At 23.8% G+C, this 16,012-nt stretch overlaps 4 protein-coding genes across 8 annotated transcripts; 2 read left to right on the top strand and 2 right to left on the bottom strand.

Moving 5' to 3' along the window:
- Positions 1-2,368: 2,368 nt before the first annotated feature.
- LOC726694 lies at positions 2,369-5,904 on the bottom strand. Of its 2 annotated transcripts, none has more exons than XM_001122415.5 (6): positions 5,747-5,904; positions 4,516-4,854; positions 4,138-4,379; positions 3,870-4,064; positions 3,398-3,673; positions 2,369-3,316 (listed from the first exon to the last, which is right to left on the bottom strand). In XM_001122415.5, exons 2-6 carry the CDS (start codon positions 4,661-4,663, stop codon positions 2,627-2,629), a joined length of 1,551 nt encoding a protein of 516 aa, XP_001122415.1. In that variant the 5' UTR covers positions 4,664-4,854; positions 5,747-5,904; the 3' UTR covers positions 2,369-2,626. The 2 variants fall into 2 exon arrangements, with proteins under 2 accessions (XP_001122415.1, XP_026299393.1); XM_026443608.1 differs by lacking the exon at positions 5,747-5,904 and adding an exon at positions 5,614-5,677.
- Positions 5,905-6,496: 592 nt separating this feature from the next.
- Positions 6,497-9,626, top strand: LOC409351 (islet cell autoantigen 1). Of its 2 annotated transcripts, none has more exons than XM_006569995.3 (6): positions 6,497-6,814; positions 7,023-7,297; positions 7,365-7,707; positions 7,806-8,081; positions 8,163-8,775; positions 8,979-9,626. In XM_006569995.3, the coding sequence occupies exons 1-6, from the start codon at positions 6,804-6,806 to the stop codon at positions 9,096-9,098; spliced, it is 1,638 nt and encodes a 545-aa protein (XP_006570058.1). In that variant the 5' UTR covers positions 6,497-6,803; the 3' UTR covers positions 9,099-9,626. The 2 variants fall into 2 exon arrangements, with proteins under 2 accessions (XP_006570058.1, XP_006570059.1); XM_006569996.3 differs by having other exon boundaries at positions 6,522-6,701.
- Positions 9,095-13,337, bottom strand: LOC726667 (armadillo repeat-containing protein 8). Of its 2 annotated transcripts, XM_026446066.1 has the most exons (9): positions 13,125-13,323; positions 12,929-13,002; positions 12,666-12,724; positions 12,274-12,407; positions 11,714-12,208; positions 11,304-11,595; positions 10,486-11,009; positions 10,078-10,244; positions 9,095-9,911 (listed from the first exon to the last, which is right to left on the bottom strand). In XM_026446066.1, the coding sequence occupies exons 1-9, from the start codon at positions 13,149-13,151 to the stop codon at positions 9,875-9,877; spliced, it is 1,809 nt and encodes a 602-aa protein (XP_026301851.1). In that variant the 5' UTR covers positions 13,152-13,323; the 3' UTR covers positions 9,095-9,874. The 2 variants fall into 2 exon arrangements, with proteins under 2 accessions (XP_026301851.1, XP_026301850.1); XM_026446065.1 differs by having other exon boundaries at positions 12,274-12,724; positions 13,125-13,337.
- LOC100578479 (DNA polymerase delta subunit 3) lies at positions 12,969-15,931 on the top strand. 2 transcript variants are annotated; one of them, XM_026446067.1, is made up of 3 exons: positions 12,969-13,088; positions 14,562-14,664; positions 14,747-15,931. In XM_026446067.1, the coding sequence occupies exons 2-3, from the start codon at positions 14,596-14,598 to the stop codon at positions 15,929-15,931; spliced, it is 1,254 nt and encodes a 417-aa protein (XP_026301852.1). In that variant the 5' UTR covers positions 12,969-13,088; positions 14,562-14,595. The 2 variants fall into 2 exon arrangements, with proteins under 2 accessions (XP_026301852.1, XP_003251482.3); XM_003251434.4 differs by lacking the exon at positions 12,969-13,088 and having other exon boundaries at positions 14,320-14,664.
- Positions 15,932-16,012: the final 81 nt, after the last annotated feature.

Below are 16,012 nucleotides of genomic sequence, written 5' to 3'. Positions count from 1 at the left end.
TATATAATTTGAAAAAGAAAGTAATATGTATTAATAATATATTTTGAAAATAATAAAAATATTATATATTTTTGATTTAAATAATAAATATAATTAAATTATATATATAAAAAGAAAAATTATAATTACATAACTTTACATTTTTTTATATTTAATGATGAAAATAATATTAATGCTAAATCATATAATTATCATGCTATTTTTTAATAGAAATATATTTTATATTATTTTTATATTTTAAATTTCTTTTCTAATTAAGTTAAAAAGTATTCATAAATATGTAAAAAAAAATTATAATTTAAAAAATAGAACTTTTGTGATAATATGATTAGAAGGATAAATAATAGAAAAAATTTTTAGACAATTTATACGAATTTTAATAATTAGTTCTATAATTAATGAAAGAATTACTTTTCAATTAATGAAATGTTATTTATAAAAAGTAAAGGAAAATATTATCAGAGAACAAATTAACAATCTTGTTAATTATAATGATAAAACAGATTTGCACTTCATTTAAATAGTAATATTTAGTTACTTTTTTATTTTCTAGGATGAATTGTAATCATTTCAAACCTAATTTTTCATTATTTGTGCTATGATCTGAAGCGTTTCAGTTAAAGTTTATACAGAAATATATTAAACAGTGTTGTAGATTCACATACTAAATATAAGTTTAACAATTCATTTATTATGAGGTATTGCAAATTGTAGCGAGGTAAAGCCTCTGATACTAAGTTATTGAAAAGTAACAAAGTTATTCGACATACATGACACTCAAAGAGCGTTATTTTTCTTCTGGCAGTGTCCGTACATTTTTTTAATCATTTTGCTTAAACTTTAAGCTAAATATCTTGCACCATATAACATTTCCACTCAACATTTTTATCATGAAATCTATTCATATTTTTTTAAATACTTTATCAGTACACTAGTAATGTACCATTTATAAAAAAAATTACATTTATTTCTTCGTTGTGTTTAAGAAAATCAAATTACAACATCATCAATATTTTAACACAACGAAGCTACTATAATATATATTATTCCCTTTTTTCTTGATTCTATATGAACACGCATTTTTTTCCTTATACTAAATAATTAGTTAGACAACTACGCGTTATACACGTCAACATGTAATTATGCCTGATCCAGATGTATATTCTAATATTGTATCAAAAGACAAAGTAGTTATCACTTATGATTCTAGTTGAAATTATTTTCTCATGTTTATATGATTATAATAGTCTTAATCAATTGAAACAAAACAGAGGTCCCAATATAATCGGTTCTATATATCGCTTGTTATATAATAAAAAGAGATTCCAAGGACCAATTGGTCAAGAAACGCAATTTTTTGATAGTTTTCAAGATGAATTGTACCTCTAACACGATATGTATGTACTAAAAATTACTTTGCTCTTTAATTTGATGAATACAGTTGATACAAGATTGTACAAGAATACTGGACTAGAAATGGACTTTGAAATTTTCATTAAAATAAATAAGTAATATAACACCATTGCTGCTCATATTTTCTGCCTGCAAATAGTGCTTATATCTTTTATAAAAATAGAAATCGATTTTTCTTGAACTACCAGACTGCATATTATATAAAATTCAATTGTTTATATACAGAATATTAGTAAAAAATTAAATTTTAGAAAATAATTTTTTTATCATAGTCAAAATTTGTGAAACACATTTCTATATTCATCTCTATATAACAATAATATTATTTTTAATAATAATTAAATAATAAATAAATTTAAATATTTCATGTATATAATTCATTTTATAATAAAAACTTGTTTAAAAAACAATTTATAATAATATCATAAATTTATAATAAAACAGAAAATTAAAATATAAAATTAAAATATTAATCTAATTAGTAACTTTTTATTAGCATTTACAGATTATTAAATATATATGAAAATATATAAAATAATCATTAAAATTTAATAAAATAATAAACAAATATTTTAATCTTTACTAATGTAACTTATAAATAATTTTGTAATTAATAAATTAGATTTATTATTTAGTACTAAAAGTTTATTGAAATAAAACATTTTTATATCAAAATTGGGCAGTCTGGTTCCAAAATGTCAAAATTTGAGAACTAAAAAGAAATTATCTTTTTGGCAGCATAATATACAAGGCAATGATAATTTTATATAAGATTCATAAATGTTTAGACACAAGATATTATCTAATAATCTTGATTATAATAAAGCTTTGTCATTAAATGTGAAATGCAATTATATTATATTTGCATTTGCATCAAGTAATTTAGTTTCAAACTTATATTTCATTTTATGCACAGAAAAAAAATATAGATATAAAAAATAACAGAGATGTCATGATTGCTGTGCACTACTTTAACATTAAAGTGACATATACAGTAATTTTAAACATATTCAATTCAAATAGATTCATTTAGAAATAACATAAATTGATAAAACATTATTTCTGTTTTTTCCTTAATACAAATAGTGAAAGAAGTATGATATTACGAAATGATGTTTCAAGGGAAACTTCTAATATGTAACTGTTCCCAAAAATCATTCACTGCAATGAGTCCAATATTTATTAAAACATGTGTACGAATTTTTAAATTCAATCAGGCAAAGCTGTAAGGATCAATAGTTTTGCTAGAACAAGGTTGGACGTCGTCAGGTGGTGGATGCCATTGTCCTGTCCACATGGCAGTACGATCCATAGCTACATCTATTGCTTTTTCCATACTGTTACTAGATGTACATTCCATTTCCCAGTGAAAACCATTTTGAGTCACTTGCATAGAACTAGATCCATCCATTTCACAATAGTCTTGTGCTTTATTATTCACTGGTATCTGTAAAGTTTTATTTCTAACATGTGTAGAACCATTACTTCTATGTTCACCAGGCCAAGGTCGAGATTGCTCTACCGATTGCAGAGGCAATTTTCGCGGCACCCGTCTAGATTTATTATCTTCCAAAATATGACTACTATTGATTTTGGTATTTATTAAATTTCCATCGCCTGTTGAATTATTATCACCATCTCTTCTTCGCCTTCTTCTTCTCCTTTCAATATCAATATCACTTCTTTGAATATCTTCGTTATTTTCTTGAGTGTTTAAAAAATGTTCCCTTGCAGAAGCCCAATGATCTTTTCTATTGACATCTTGCTTGTATCTTGCATGATTATCATTGCCATGATGACCATTATTTGTGTTTGTATTACTATCTATATTTTGTTTTTTTGACTGTTGATTTTTTACAATCCATGAAGCAGGTCTTTTAGGGCTACGCTCTTTTAGAGTAACCTAAAAAAATAATAATTATCAATAATAATTTAAATATTTTTATATAAGACTGTTATATAAATAACAAATGAAATTACTTACTCCTGAAGAGGAAGAATTATCAACAGGTTTATAAAGTTGTGTTGGTGTATGATTACGATTATCTGAACTTCTACAACTTGATTCACTGCGTCCATGTATCCATGAAAGTAAGAAGGCTAAAATAGCACATGACAGCCCAAGCGCTGCCGCAGCAGACAACTGAGAACGAGTGCGTTTTGGTACCCAGCCACCACTATGATATTCCCATATAGAGCATGCTAATAATGCACTACTTAAGGCGTAAGATAAGCCTATACCAGTGAATATCCAAGCATTCTATAAGAGGTGGATTCTATCAGATATATCAGTATTAGGATATATATATATATATATATATATATATACATATTAAAAACTTTATTCCTTTATAAATACATATTTAACATTTTAAACTTTATTCATAATATTAATATTAAAAATAATATATTAAAAATAATATTAAAAATAACATATTAATAAATTGATTACTTACCAATTTTGCCCAATTGAAAGGAAAAACATAGATAACATGCGAAATATCAAGGAAGAGGAGTAATGCAGTGATCAAAAAACAGAAAACTGCTACAAATATCATGAAACGCAGCCGCCCAACTAAAGGCAACATAAATAAGCTGACCTTGGCAGTGCCGGAACTGCATAATGTTGCCAAACACGCTGCAGATGATATCTATTTAAACAATTTAATATAGCTTATTGTTTTAGAAATTGATAAATAAAAATTTTTAAAATATAATGCTTACAAGTAATAAGAGCCTAATAACACCAATAGCTGTTTTAAGATGCCCCTGTATGTCACAATAAAATACTAAATGACTTGCTCTTGGCCAAGCCAAAGCATTTGAGGAAGAGCCATGGTGATCACCATAGCCATAATGACCATGATAATTAGCATGTGAGTCCCAAGAATGGACTGTTGAATGAACTCCTGGTGAATCCAGTTCCAAAGGTTGGGAGCTAATTTGCCCCCCTGTCCTACTGCCTGCTGTTAATATCAAATAATTTATATTTATATATATTTTGATTTTTTCAAAATAATAACAATATTTTTTGTTATCAAGTTTCATTAGAAATAATTTAAATTCATTAGAAATAATTTATCTTTAAAAATATTGTTATACCAATATCAAAATCTTGAATATCTTCAGGTCTGGAATATGCAGAGGCTGGTAATTCCAGGTCACGAATTTCTTCTAAGAGAAGTACTTCTATCTCGTCGGCTGCATATAAGTCCGAAACCGAGTGAAGATGATGCCGAGTCTCGCTCATTACTTAGACACGCTCGATTGTTTACTCCTTCCTGCCTGCCAACGATCTGTTCTATTTGATCCACTATGAACCACCATTCGTTACACATTGAATTTAGCAATTGTTTTATTTGTTTGCCAGCCATTGTCTGTACATGCTGTGTGCCATCTCTTTTCTGCAGGCAATACCATCCTTTGGCCGTTAGGCCTCACCTATAGCAATTAATTAATATTATATTAATAACAAGAGAATATTATATATTATATATTATTATATAACAACTATTGTTATTATTAATAACAATAGAATAATAAATATTATCTTTTAATAATTTAATAATTTAATAACCATGATAACAGATTAATTTTAAAATAAAAAAATAAATGTAATTATAAATAAATAAAAATAATTTATTTTATAATAATATAATATAATAATAACAAAATAATAAATATGAAATAAAAATATATGAGTAAAATAAATCTATATCTTCAAGAAATAAGAATTATTTTGATATAACATAATATAAGTTAAAATTTAAAAGTATAAAAAATATAAACAATAGATATATAAATAACAATTTATATGATATAATTCAATAATAAAATATAATATATTCAATAATATAATATAATAATATATAATAATATAATAATATAATAATGTTTTTAAACATTCAAGTCTTCATAATAGGTTGGAATTTCATATAGTTTTATTATTAATACACAAATAAATGAAAATTATTATGCATAAATAAAAAATAAAATTAATATGTTTCATATATGTACATACAGATTATAAATAAAATATACTTTAATCATAAAAATCACTGTTTTTTCGATTCAAAAAATCTTGAGTATAAATGCTAGAGATGTATAAGGAAAAATTTTAAATAAATCTTATTATATTTGATGCAGTTGACATTAAATATTTAAAATTTATACGAAAATAAATAATTAAATTGTTCATACTTAAATATTTTTATAAGAGAATATTTGTTAATTCTAAATCCACATGTGGTTGCATGTGACATCTCATCAGAAGTATAAAGTACAATAATTATTGAGATTACAAATTTCACAAAAAAAAAAAATTAACACATACCTCGAATTTGTTTTTGATGAATTAACACTTGGATCACATTTTTTCGAAATTTTTCATAATAAAATCACTAACTTTAGAAGAATAATCGCCATTGTCTTTTTGCTGTTTTTACTTATAATCTATGCTCGTCACTACGCACACAAATAACAAATGAAATAATTTGACCGGTTTTAATATTTATTAACTAATAAAAAATAAAATAAATATATAAATCATTTTTTTATTATTTCTTTTGAGTAAAATAATTTTAATCATGCATATTTTCATTGCATAGAAAAATAATGTAAATTATGATTATATTTTTAAAATTTAATTTATTTGAAATATTATATAAAAATTATTACTTTTTATTTTTTTATAAAATGTTAAAATATATATAACGAAAATACATATTACAAAAAATTACATATTAATTGATTATAATAAATTATAAAATAATTTTAATTTTATTTTAATATCATGAAATCAATATATATTAAAAAAAATTTTTTTATATTAAATTTATAATAAAATTATAATAATTTAATTAAAAAAATTTAATTAAAATTTCTAAATTTTTATTATTTATAATATGATATTTACAATTACATATTTTAAAAAAATTTTGCTTTTAAATCAATATTATTAAATAAATATTTTTTAATAAATAAAATTAATAACTTTTTTCCTTATTATAAATTTGCAATATTCTTTAAAAATATTTTTTAAAAAGTCATATTATCTTTAAAAATTATTAGTACGCCTTTCATGTGCTTTTTTCATGTCGCATCCATTAAAATCTCGCTTTAAACAATTTTTAGTAGGTGAATAATTATAATAACAATAAACTGTTGTATGTATGTCAGCTTTCAATCTGTCAAATTGACAGATAAAGAATGTACCAATCTTCTTATCTATATTAAAGTACAAACACCTATTTTAATATATTTAAACATTCATCATGTGTGTTAAAGAAGTATGATCCTTATAAATCATTTATTTTAAATCATACTTAGAAATTATTTGTCTTTTAGTTATAAATGTTAAATATTTGCATTTTTATTAAATATCTTCCATTATGAATGCATAGTAAGTGTCTTAATATTAATTTTTATAAAAGTATTATTTGATATTTGAATAATTTTATGTTCGATACATTATCGTAAATTATTTGCATAATAAAAAAACGTCTATCATTTATAATTAATGAAATGTTTATACATTTAAGATTATATCTGTAATAATAATTTGATTATATAATTTCTTGCAATTAATTTTATTTAATATAACATTTTAGTAATAAAAACACACACGGACCAAGTATATCGGGAAACGCATTCGATCGTTGGGTACAGAGGACCAATATGCATGACGATTCCACTATTACAAAAATGCAACATCAATTTTGGGTTACAAAACAAGCTTTATCTCGGAAATTAGGAAAAAAAGAAGATGAATGTATAATAGCATCAGATGCAGAATTAGATGCCAAGTTAGAATTGTTTCGTAGCATTCAAGAATCTTGTTCTTATCTGCAAAGAATTATTGATAAATATCAAGAAAGATTATGCAGTAAGTTAATGTGAATTTAAGATTTTTTTTTATATTATATTTATAATCATTGTATTTAATTTTATAGATCTTGCACAAGAAGAAAATGCAATGGGACGATTTCTTAAAGATGCTGGTAAACAAGATAAAACTAGAGCTGGCAAGATGATGACAGCAGTTGGGAAATCATTGTCATATTCTGGTCAACAAAGACTTGCATTAAGAGCTCCATTGGGACGATTATATCAAGAAGTAGAAACATTTAGACAAAGAGCTATTGAAGATACATTGCAAAAGGTTCAAGCAATGGAAAAAGCTCGTACTGAATACAGAGCAGCTTTATCATGGATGAAAAATGTTTCTCAGGAATTAGATCCTGATACATCAAAACAGTTAGAAAGATTTCGTAAAGTTCAAACATGTGTTAGACAGTATGTTTTGCTAATTATACTATATTAATTATTGCTAACATAAATTCTATATATATATATTTAAATATTTTTAAGCATACAATTCTTTGTTGATGTAGAGGTAAAATAGCCTTTGATAACCTGGCTTTAGATTGTCTTCAAAAAGTTGATTTATTGGCTGCAGCAAGATGTAATATGTTTAGCCATGCTTTAGTTTTATACCAAAGTACACTTTTAAATTTTACTGAAAAATCTGCACAAGCATATTCTACAATAGCAAATAGTTTTAAAGGCTATCAACGATACGATTTTATGGTCGTAAAAGAACTTACCGAACCTTCAACTAAATTAGCTCAAGAAACTGGAGGTGATGATGATCTTGATGAAAAAGACAAGTAAATTATAAATTTTTAAGAAATATTAGTAAGGTAAGAATTTACTATGCTAATAAAATATTTTTTATATTATCATTTTAGATTATCACTTTTTGACATGGATTATCATGATAATGTTGAAGAAGCTGAAGAAGTAAAACCAATCAAACAGAATATAGTTGAAAACGATAAACAAGATGAAAAATTATTGGATATTGAGTATGAAACAAAAGATATGTTGGGATTGGAAGAATTAAATTTAAATTCTAGTTCTTCAAATAATAGAATTATGCAATCAATTTCTGAGATAGAACAGAAAGAAAATCTTGAACAACTTTTTGAAAATTTAATCTTAGATAATAATGTATCTCATACTGACATTATACAAGAAGGAACTCAATCTGAACTTGATAAAAAATTTGGTGAACAAAATCTAACAATGGATATATTTGATAAATCTGATACAAATTTTAATCTAGCTGATTTCTCTTCCTTAGAAGAACAAAATTCAGGAGAACAATCTTTACAATCCCTTACCTCGGAAAATATGGTACTTTTAAATGATATTCTTATTGATAAAAATATTGATAGCGAATGGGAAGCAATATCGAATGATACATTTTTACCACCAAATATATTAAAACAAAGTTTAGGTGACGCAGCTCTGGGTATTGGACAAAAAAATATGCTTACTACTATTAATATGGATGACAAAGTATGTAAACATTATTAATATTATTAAATATTGTATTAAATAATAAAAATAAAAATAATAATAATATGCAATAATAGTAAACTAAACTAAATAAAATAAACTAAAATTATTAAAATTGAATAGTATTCAAAAATATTTATATTTTATAAAAAATTATTAAAAATGATTTGAATAATAATAATAATATTCTATTTTTTTCTTAGAAAAAAAATAAAACTGGCAAACTAAAGGGTAATTCCTGGTTGGATTTATTTGCTGAATTGGATCCTTTGGCTAACAATCCAATGGAAAATCTTTCTAGTGATAGTAATGCATCTGCTTAATATTTTAAATTTATTAAGCTTAAAATTATATTCAAGACATAATATAATCAGTTGTAATACGACAACAATCAGAAAACACATTTATTTTCTTCAAATAGAATAATGCTGTAGCATTATTTAGTTCTTACATATGCACTAATATTGAATATATTTGCTGTTTGAATTTTAACATTCCAGATTTGTTAAATCTAATGAAAATAACAAGATGATGATAATAATCAAAAAATAGTTAAATTTCATATTTTAAGTTCCATACCAAAGATGTAAGATTAATAATAGTTTGTAAAATTTAGTCATATATTTTTTTTTCATATATATTAAAAATATTTCTTTTTATGATAATAAATAATTATCAACTTTTCTATTCACATTTATAACAAAATATGTTCAGTACATTTAATGTTGTTACATCACATTAGTAATTTAATTATGTTTCGCAATATGAAACATCGTAAACAATTTTTTTGACATTATCACTATATTGAACAATTAATGTTTAAGAAATGTATAATGCAATTATTATATCATTTTTTTTTTAATATACTGAAATATTGCAAATTGCTTCTTTTTTTTTAAATAAAATAAATACAATATAAACAGATTACATTGTCACATTGTCGTTGATATTGTTTTTGTATCTTTTCTATATAAATATAAAATGCTTACGCATTAATAAAATACAAAAATCACATTGTTAACACCAAAATATAATTATATTTCATGTATAAAAGAATTCTGAATCAAAACCTAATTTTTATCAATGATGTGTTTGAAATTTAGGCATCATAAAATTGTGCCATAGCAGTTCTAACTCTGAAACAAAACGTTAAAAATTATAAATATTCGAGAAAAATATTTTTATATTAATTATATTAATATTAATATATTATATAAAATTTTCAAAAATATTTAGCAATAATTTTTTAAAATACAAATACAAAAAAAATATTTTTTAATTTTAAAAATTTGTTACTCATACTTATCAAATAATTGAAGATCCTTGCTATGACGTAATTGTTGTAGAATACGATAAAAACCAAGCTCTTTTAAACGTGCTTGTCGTTGTGCAGCACCAGGTTCTTCTCTCCAGACTAAGTTACATACACAAAAAACTGCAGCAACTTGTAGCTTTACATTACTATGCATCTAAATTAATACCATAAATATTTTAAATTTCTAAATAAATATCAATATGTTATTGAAATATAATTAATAAATTGTATTATTAATTAATATATATAAAAATCATAAAATATCAAAGATTTGTTGTATTATTTTAACAAAATATAAAATAAATAAAAAAAGAGATCTAAAAATATATATTTAAGATAAAATAAAATTTAAAAACAAAAAAACAAAAATAAAAGCAAAATATTTTTTTACAAACCATATAATCCATAAGTTTTTTAAGCACATCTTCATTAGCCATTATATGATCTTTTGCTCGATTTCCATCAGCTACATTTGCTAAAATACAAAGAGCTTGTTCTTTTACATCTGCTGGATGCCTTGGATCTTCTAAAACTAATATAACAGCTTGCATAACATGAGCAGCATGTTCTCCCATTATACGATCTATATGCGCTTTTGTAGAGAGCAAATTTCGTAATAAACCTAATGTTTTCATTAAAACTGGTATATCTTGATCTGCTAAAAGACAAAAGATTTGATCAGTTCCCAAGCATTGTAGAATCTGCAATTTTACTTGCTGTTCAGCTTGAAAAGCCACATTCATCAAAGCCCAAATTCCATTTAATCTCAATGCTGGAGTACATCGTTTCGTAAGTGAACATAATAATTCTATTCCTCCAGATTCAAGAATTGGTTCTTTGCTTGGGCTAAATTCCAATAATAAGTTACATAAAGTACTTGAAGCAACAGTTAATAAATCAACTTCACTTTCGCCTCTACCTACATAATATAATTACATTAATTAATAATGATGAACGATACTAATATAATTTAATTAAAAAATTTTTTTAATTCATATCATGACAAGAAAATATAGAAATATAAAAAATTTTTAATAATCATATGCAATTCACATAAATGAATTTTGTAATATAATTCAAAAAATAAAAATAAAAAATAAAATCATTTACAAAATTTGTAAAAATACTTTGAAAGACAAAATATTTTTACAAATTTGTGTGAATTCTATTATTTCAGTAATAATTCATTAATTATAAAAATATTATATTTTACCTTCTAATCCTTTATCTGCTCCATGTAATAATTGCATAAGTGGCCTCCAAACAACATGATCTTGAAAAGTTGTTCGAAGTTGTTGAACACTTCTAGAAAGAGAATGAAGACATCTAACTGCTGCTAAACGTACATGAGAACCTCCTGGATCTTGAAGACCAGCCACTACTTGTTCCATAAGACTTTCTGTTTCAATAATACGTTTTCTAATATCTTCATCATTAGCACCAAGAGATGCAAATGCTCTGAATGCAGCTTGTCGCATATCTTGTGTTAATGTTGCATCTTGTACCTAAAAAAAATATTAAAATAACATAACAAATTTTTTTTTTTATTAACAAATATATAATGTAAATATATATATTATAAATATATAAAATAAATATATAAATCTATATAAATATATTTACATGTGGATGAGGTCGTAATAACTCTGCAAGTGTAGGAATTAAATGATTACTAATGGAAGCTAAACGTTGTAATTCAGTATTAACTTCTGTAAGAAAAGCCAAAGTTTCAGCTGCAGCTACTCTTTCACGAGGAGGATGATCTCGATGACAAAGTCGCACCAAACAAGGCAAAGCACGATATATAATTCTTGGATCTTTGTATAATAAAACTCCAGTTCTGTGCATATATGTAACACATCTTGCAGCTTCAAGTTGAATTAATGAGCTTTTCTCACGACCCATTAATTGTCCTAATGCTACAGGTACAAGTCTACCCTGAGGAGTATTACTGGTAGTTGCTGATGCAACCATAACACAAACTCTATAATTCTTATAACACATATTTGCCAAGCATGCTAGAGCTGATAATTGAACATCAGGTAATGGAGAATCCAATTGCATTGCTAATGTTTCTACTGCACCTCCTTTGGCTAAAGCACTCTGCTCTTCTGTTGTCTAACAGAAATTATATAAATTAATATTATATATAACAAAATATATTTGATTTGTCATTTTTGTACCTTGCATGCTGTTGTTAAGATTGTTGCCACACAAATTTGACAGGTAACAGATTGATTTGCTAATGATACCAATCTTGGTACTAATGCAGGATCCTGATAAATTGAATGAACTGGTGCTGCTGGATGTTGAAACACTGTTCTCAAACATCGTAAACATGCTTCATTTAATAAATCTGTTACTTTTGGCTTTCCTTCTAATAATGTTTCTATGATAGGTGTAGATAATATAACTTGAAAAAGTAATGGTACTACACCAAGATCTATAAGAGCTAATACATGCTGATCTGTTCCTTTAGCTAAAGAGCCTAAAGTTACAGCAGCCTCAAGTCTTATATTATCTCCAATTCTATCTGATGAATCTCCAAGAAGTTGTAATAAACGTGGTACTACACCTTGAGCTATTACAGATCCTTTTTGTCTATTACTTCCAATTACAGAATTTTTTAAACATCTAGAAATAATAAAAAAAGATCTATTAACATAAAATTAAACTATCTAAAAATTAAGAAATTAACTTAAATTAAAAAAAAATAACAAAATTAAGATTATTTTTATAATATTACCTTTTTAATGTTTTTTTACACCATATAGTGATTTTTAATAAATAATAACCTTTAGTAAACAAGTTTAGAGGTTAAGTACGATTTGTACTCACATAATAGCTTCTAAGCACTTTTGAGGATCCAGCGAGTATAGTTCATCGATGTAACTTCTCGAACTCTCAACATCCTATGAAAAAATAAATTAGTCATGTAATTTTCGAAGTTTTTTATTGGTTATATGAAAATGAAATTTTTAAAAGCAGAAGAAAACCGGTAAGATATTTCACGTTTTTAACATTATCTACTTACCATGAATGGTTGCATCACCGAGACCATACTTCTTCTATCTCGGTTTTACATACAGATATTCTAAATATTCACTCAAAATAATTCTATAATATATATTTTACTATCACAAGAAATTATTAATTCAACAATCCACTTTGTTTGTTATGTGAGCACTTGTTATTCTATTTGATAAAATTTGCGCTCTGAAAAATTTTCACCAGAATAGTGTTACCACTACTATATAGTTAATTATTGTTATAATATTTAATATGCTTCAATTTTCTAAACTCTTTTATATAAAAAAAAAATTTAATATAATTTTATGAATTACATATTATTTTTAATGAAATGAATGATTTAAACTTTAATTTAAGACATTAAAATTTTTTAATATTTTTTATGAATTTTTTTTTTAATTTTTATGTATAGAATTCGAATAACGACTTTATCTTTCAGAATTTAAGTTGATTTATATACATATGTTTAAAAATCATTATGTATATAAATTTTTAGAAATTTTTGTGAGTTAAATAACCATTGTCTAATTAGACAATAAAAGCATTAGTGTATAAAGTATATAATGGCGTAGTATATATATAAATAAAATCACAAATGAGAAAATGAGATAAGGAATTGGAAATAAAACAAATCTTTCATTTTATAAAACTTCATGCTATTATCTACTATTTATCGATTATAATCGATCACAAAATAAAAAAACAGAGATTTTATAATATCTTCTACTATTAAAATAATTATATCTTTAAAAATAATAACATTAACAATATATAAAAAAATTCATCCAAATTTGTGATTTTAGAAAAAAATTCTATAAATTTAATATTCGATCATGTGTTGTTGTTTCATTTCATTCTGAATCGTTCGAATTGTAACGCAAATAGAAGAATATTTAGAATCAGATAATATAAAAATATATTAAATAATATCTATCTTGTATCTCATCTATGACTCAATTAATAGAATTATATTCTATTATATTCTAAATTTTATTCTAAAGTTTGCGATATAAAGATTTATTATAAAACATTTTAACAATTTTTTGAGAAAAATTTTTTACATTTTTATGCATTTAATTAAATTGACTTATATTTATTTACTAAATATTTTAAAGCTTTAAATTTTTAAAATTTAATATTACACTTTGATTTAAAAATAATAGAAGAAAAAGTTAACTGGAAGAAATAGTGACATTGAATTTGATATAGCAATATATATTATGCTAATATCATATCATGATATTACATGATATTTAATATCACGTGAAAACGTATCTTAATATACGTATCTCAATAAATAGCAATGCGTTATATTCTCCTATATATTTCTTGTCCTCTTTTTCAATAAATAATGTTAAAATAATATTAAATTTTGAAAATCTAAAATCTTGGAAATCGTGCTTATATATTGTTGCATTTTATAAAATTCATATTATTACAGAGATATTTTTGTCAATTAAAAAATTTGATTAAATATGATCACGGAATCTTTGCATGAATATTTGGAAATCGTGGCGGGATATATATTTGATGATGACAAACTGGTAAATATTTTAAATATTTTTTTAAATTTTTATTTCATAATTAATTTTTTAAAATTATTTTAAACATTTAAAATGTTCGTAGGTAACATATAAATGGTTAAGTAAAGTGTTGGAAATTCATGTTAATATTGCAAAACAAATTTTATGGGAATTTTGGCAAAAATATAAAAAAGAGAAAGAATTTGTTTGTACTTTTTTATTAATGGGAATTCTATATGATAATGGGATGCATGTTGAAATTGTAAAAGAGAAAGATCTAATAACATCAAAAGAAAAATATAATAAAATTATTTCTGAACATATTTATAGTCTTCAGAAAATACTTCCTGAGATACAGCTACTTGGAAATACTGAAAATGGAGATATTAAATTTAGTGCAATTAAATGTATTGAGAACAATGAACGTAATGATGAAGAAATGCATATTTTTCGTTGGGGTCCTATATCAAATGAAATTCAATTTGCTCCTCAAGAAGAAGCACAATCGATATCTGAATCAAATGAAGTAAAGAAGATAGTTAGTCCAGAAAAAAAGCAAACTTTTATAAAAAAAAATGAAAGAAAAGGTTTTGATAACTTGTTTGGAAAAGTCATTAATAAACAGAAAAATTTATATACATCATCTATTAAAGAAATGAATATGGAATCTTCTGATATAAAAGAAACATCTAAAAATGTTCCTAAATCTTCAAAAGAAATTATACAAAAAGATAAATTGGATAATTTTCTTCAATCAAATGAAAATCAAACAAAAACTGTAGAATCTCCAAATAAGAAAAATAGTATAAATTCCATACAAAAGAAAATTACAGAAGAAAAAATTACTTTTAGAAATAATAAACAAAAAAATATGCGTGGTAAAAAACGTAGTCAAAGCAAAGATTTAAATAATACTACAAAAAAGCGAAAATGTATTACAATTCATGATGATTCTAGTAATACAGAATCTTCTAATGATGATAATGAACAAGAATTAGAATTACCAATTTCACCTGAAAATCTTTCTTCTCCTATAAGTAAGGATTCTATGTTTCCACCACAAATGAAACTTGAAAATGGAAAACGTAAAGTTTTAAAAATAGTAGATAAAACATTTGAAGAAGATGGTTTCCTTGTAACAAAAAAAGTACATGTTTATGAAAGTTGTTCTGAAGATGAATTAGAAATTCTAACAAAAAAATCTATAATACCTGAATCACATTTAGAATTTAAAGGAAAAAAAAATACAAAACAAACAACTTTAATGAACTTTTTTAAAAAATCATAATAGTTTATTATATTCATTATATCTTATAATTTAAAATAAAGTATTATATTATTAAAATTTAAAATATTTTATAATTTTACT

Source organism: Apis mellifera, linkage group LG1 (assembly GCF_003254395.2).
Source record: "Apis mellifera strain DH4 linkage group LG1, Amel_HAv3.1, whole genome shotgun sequence".
NCBI lineage: Eukaryota > Metazoa > Arthropoda > Insecta > Hymenoptera > Apidae > Apis > Apis mellifera.
This window is presented reverse-complemented; position numbering and strand designations above follow the sequence as displayed.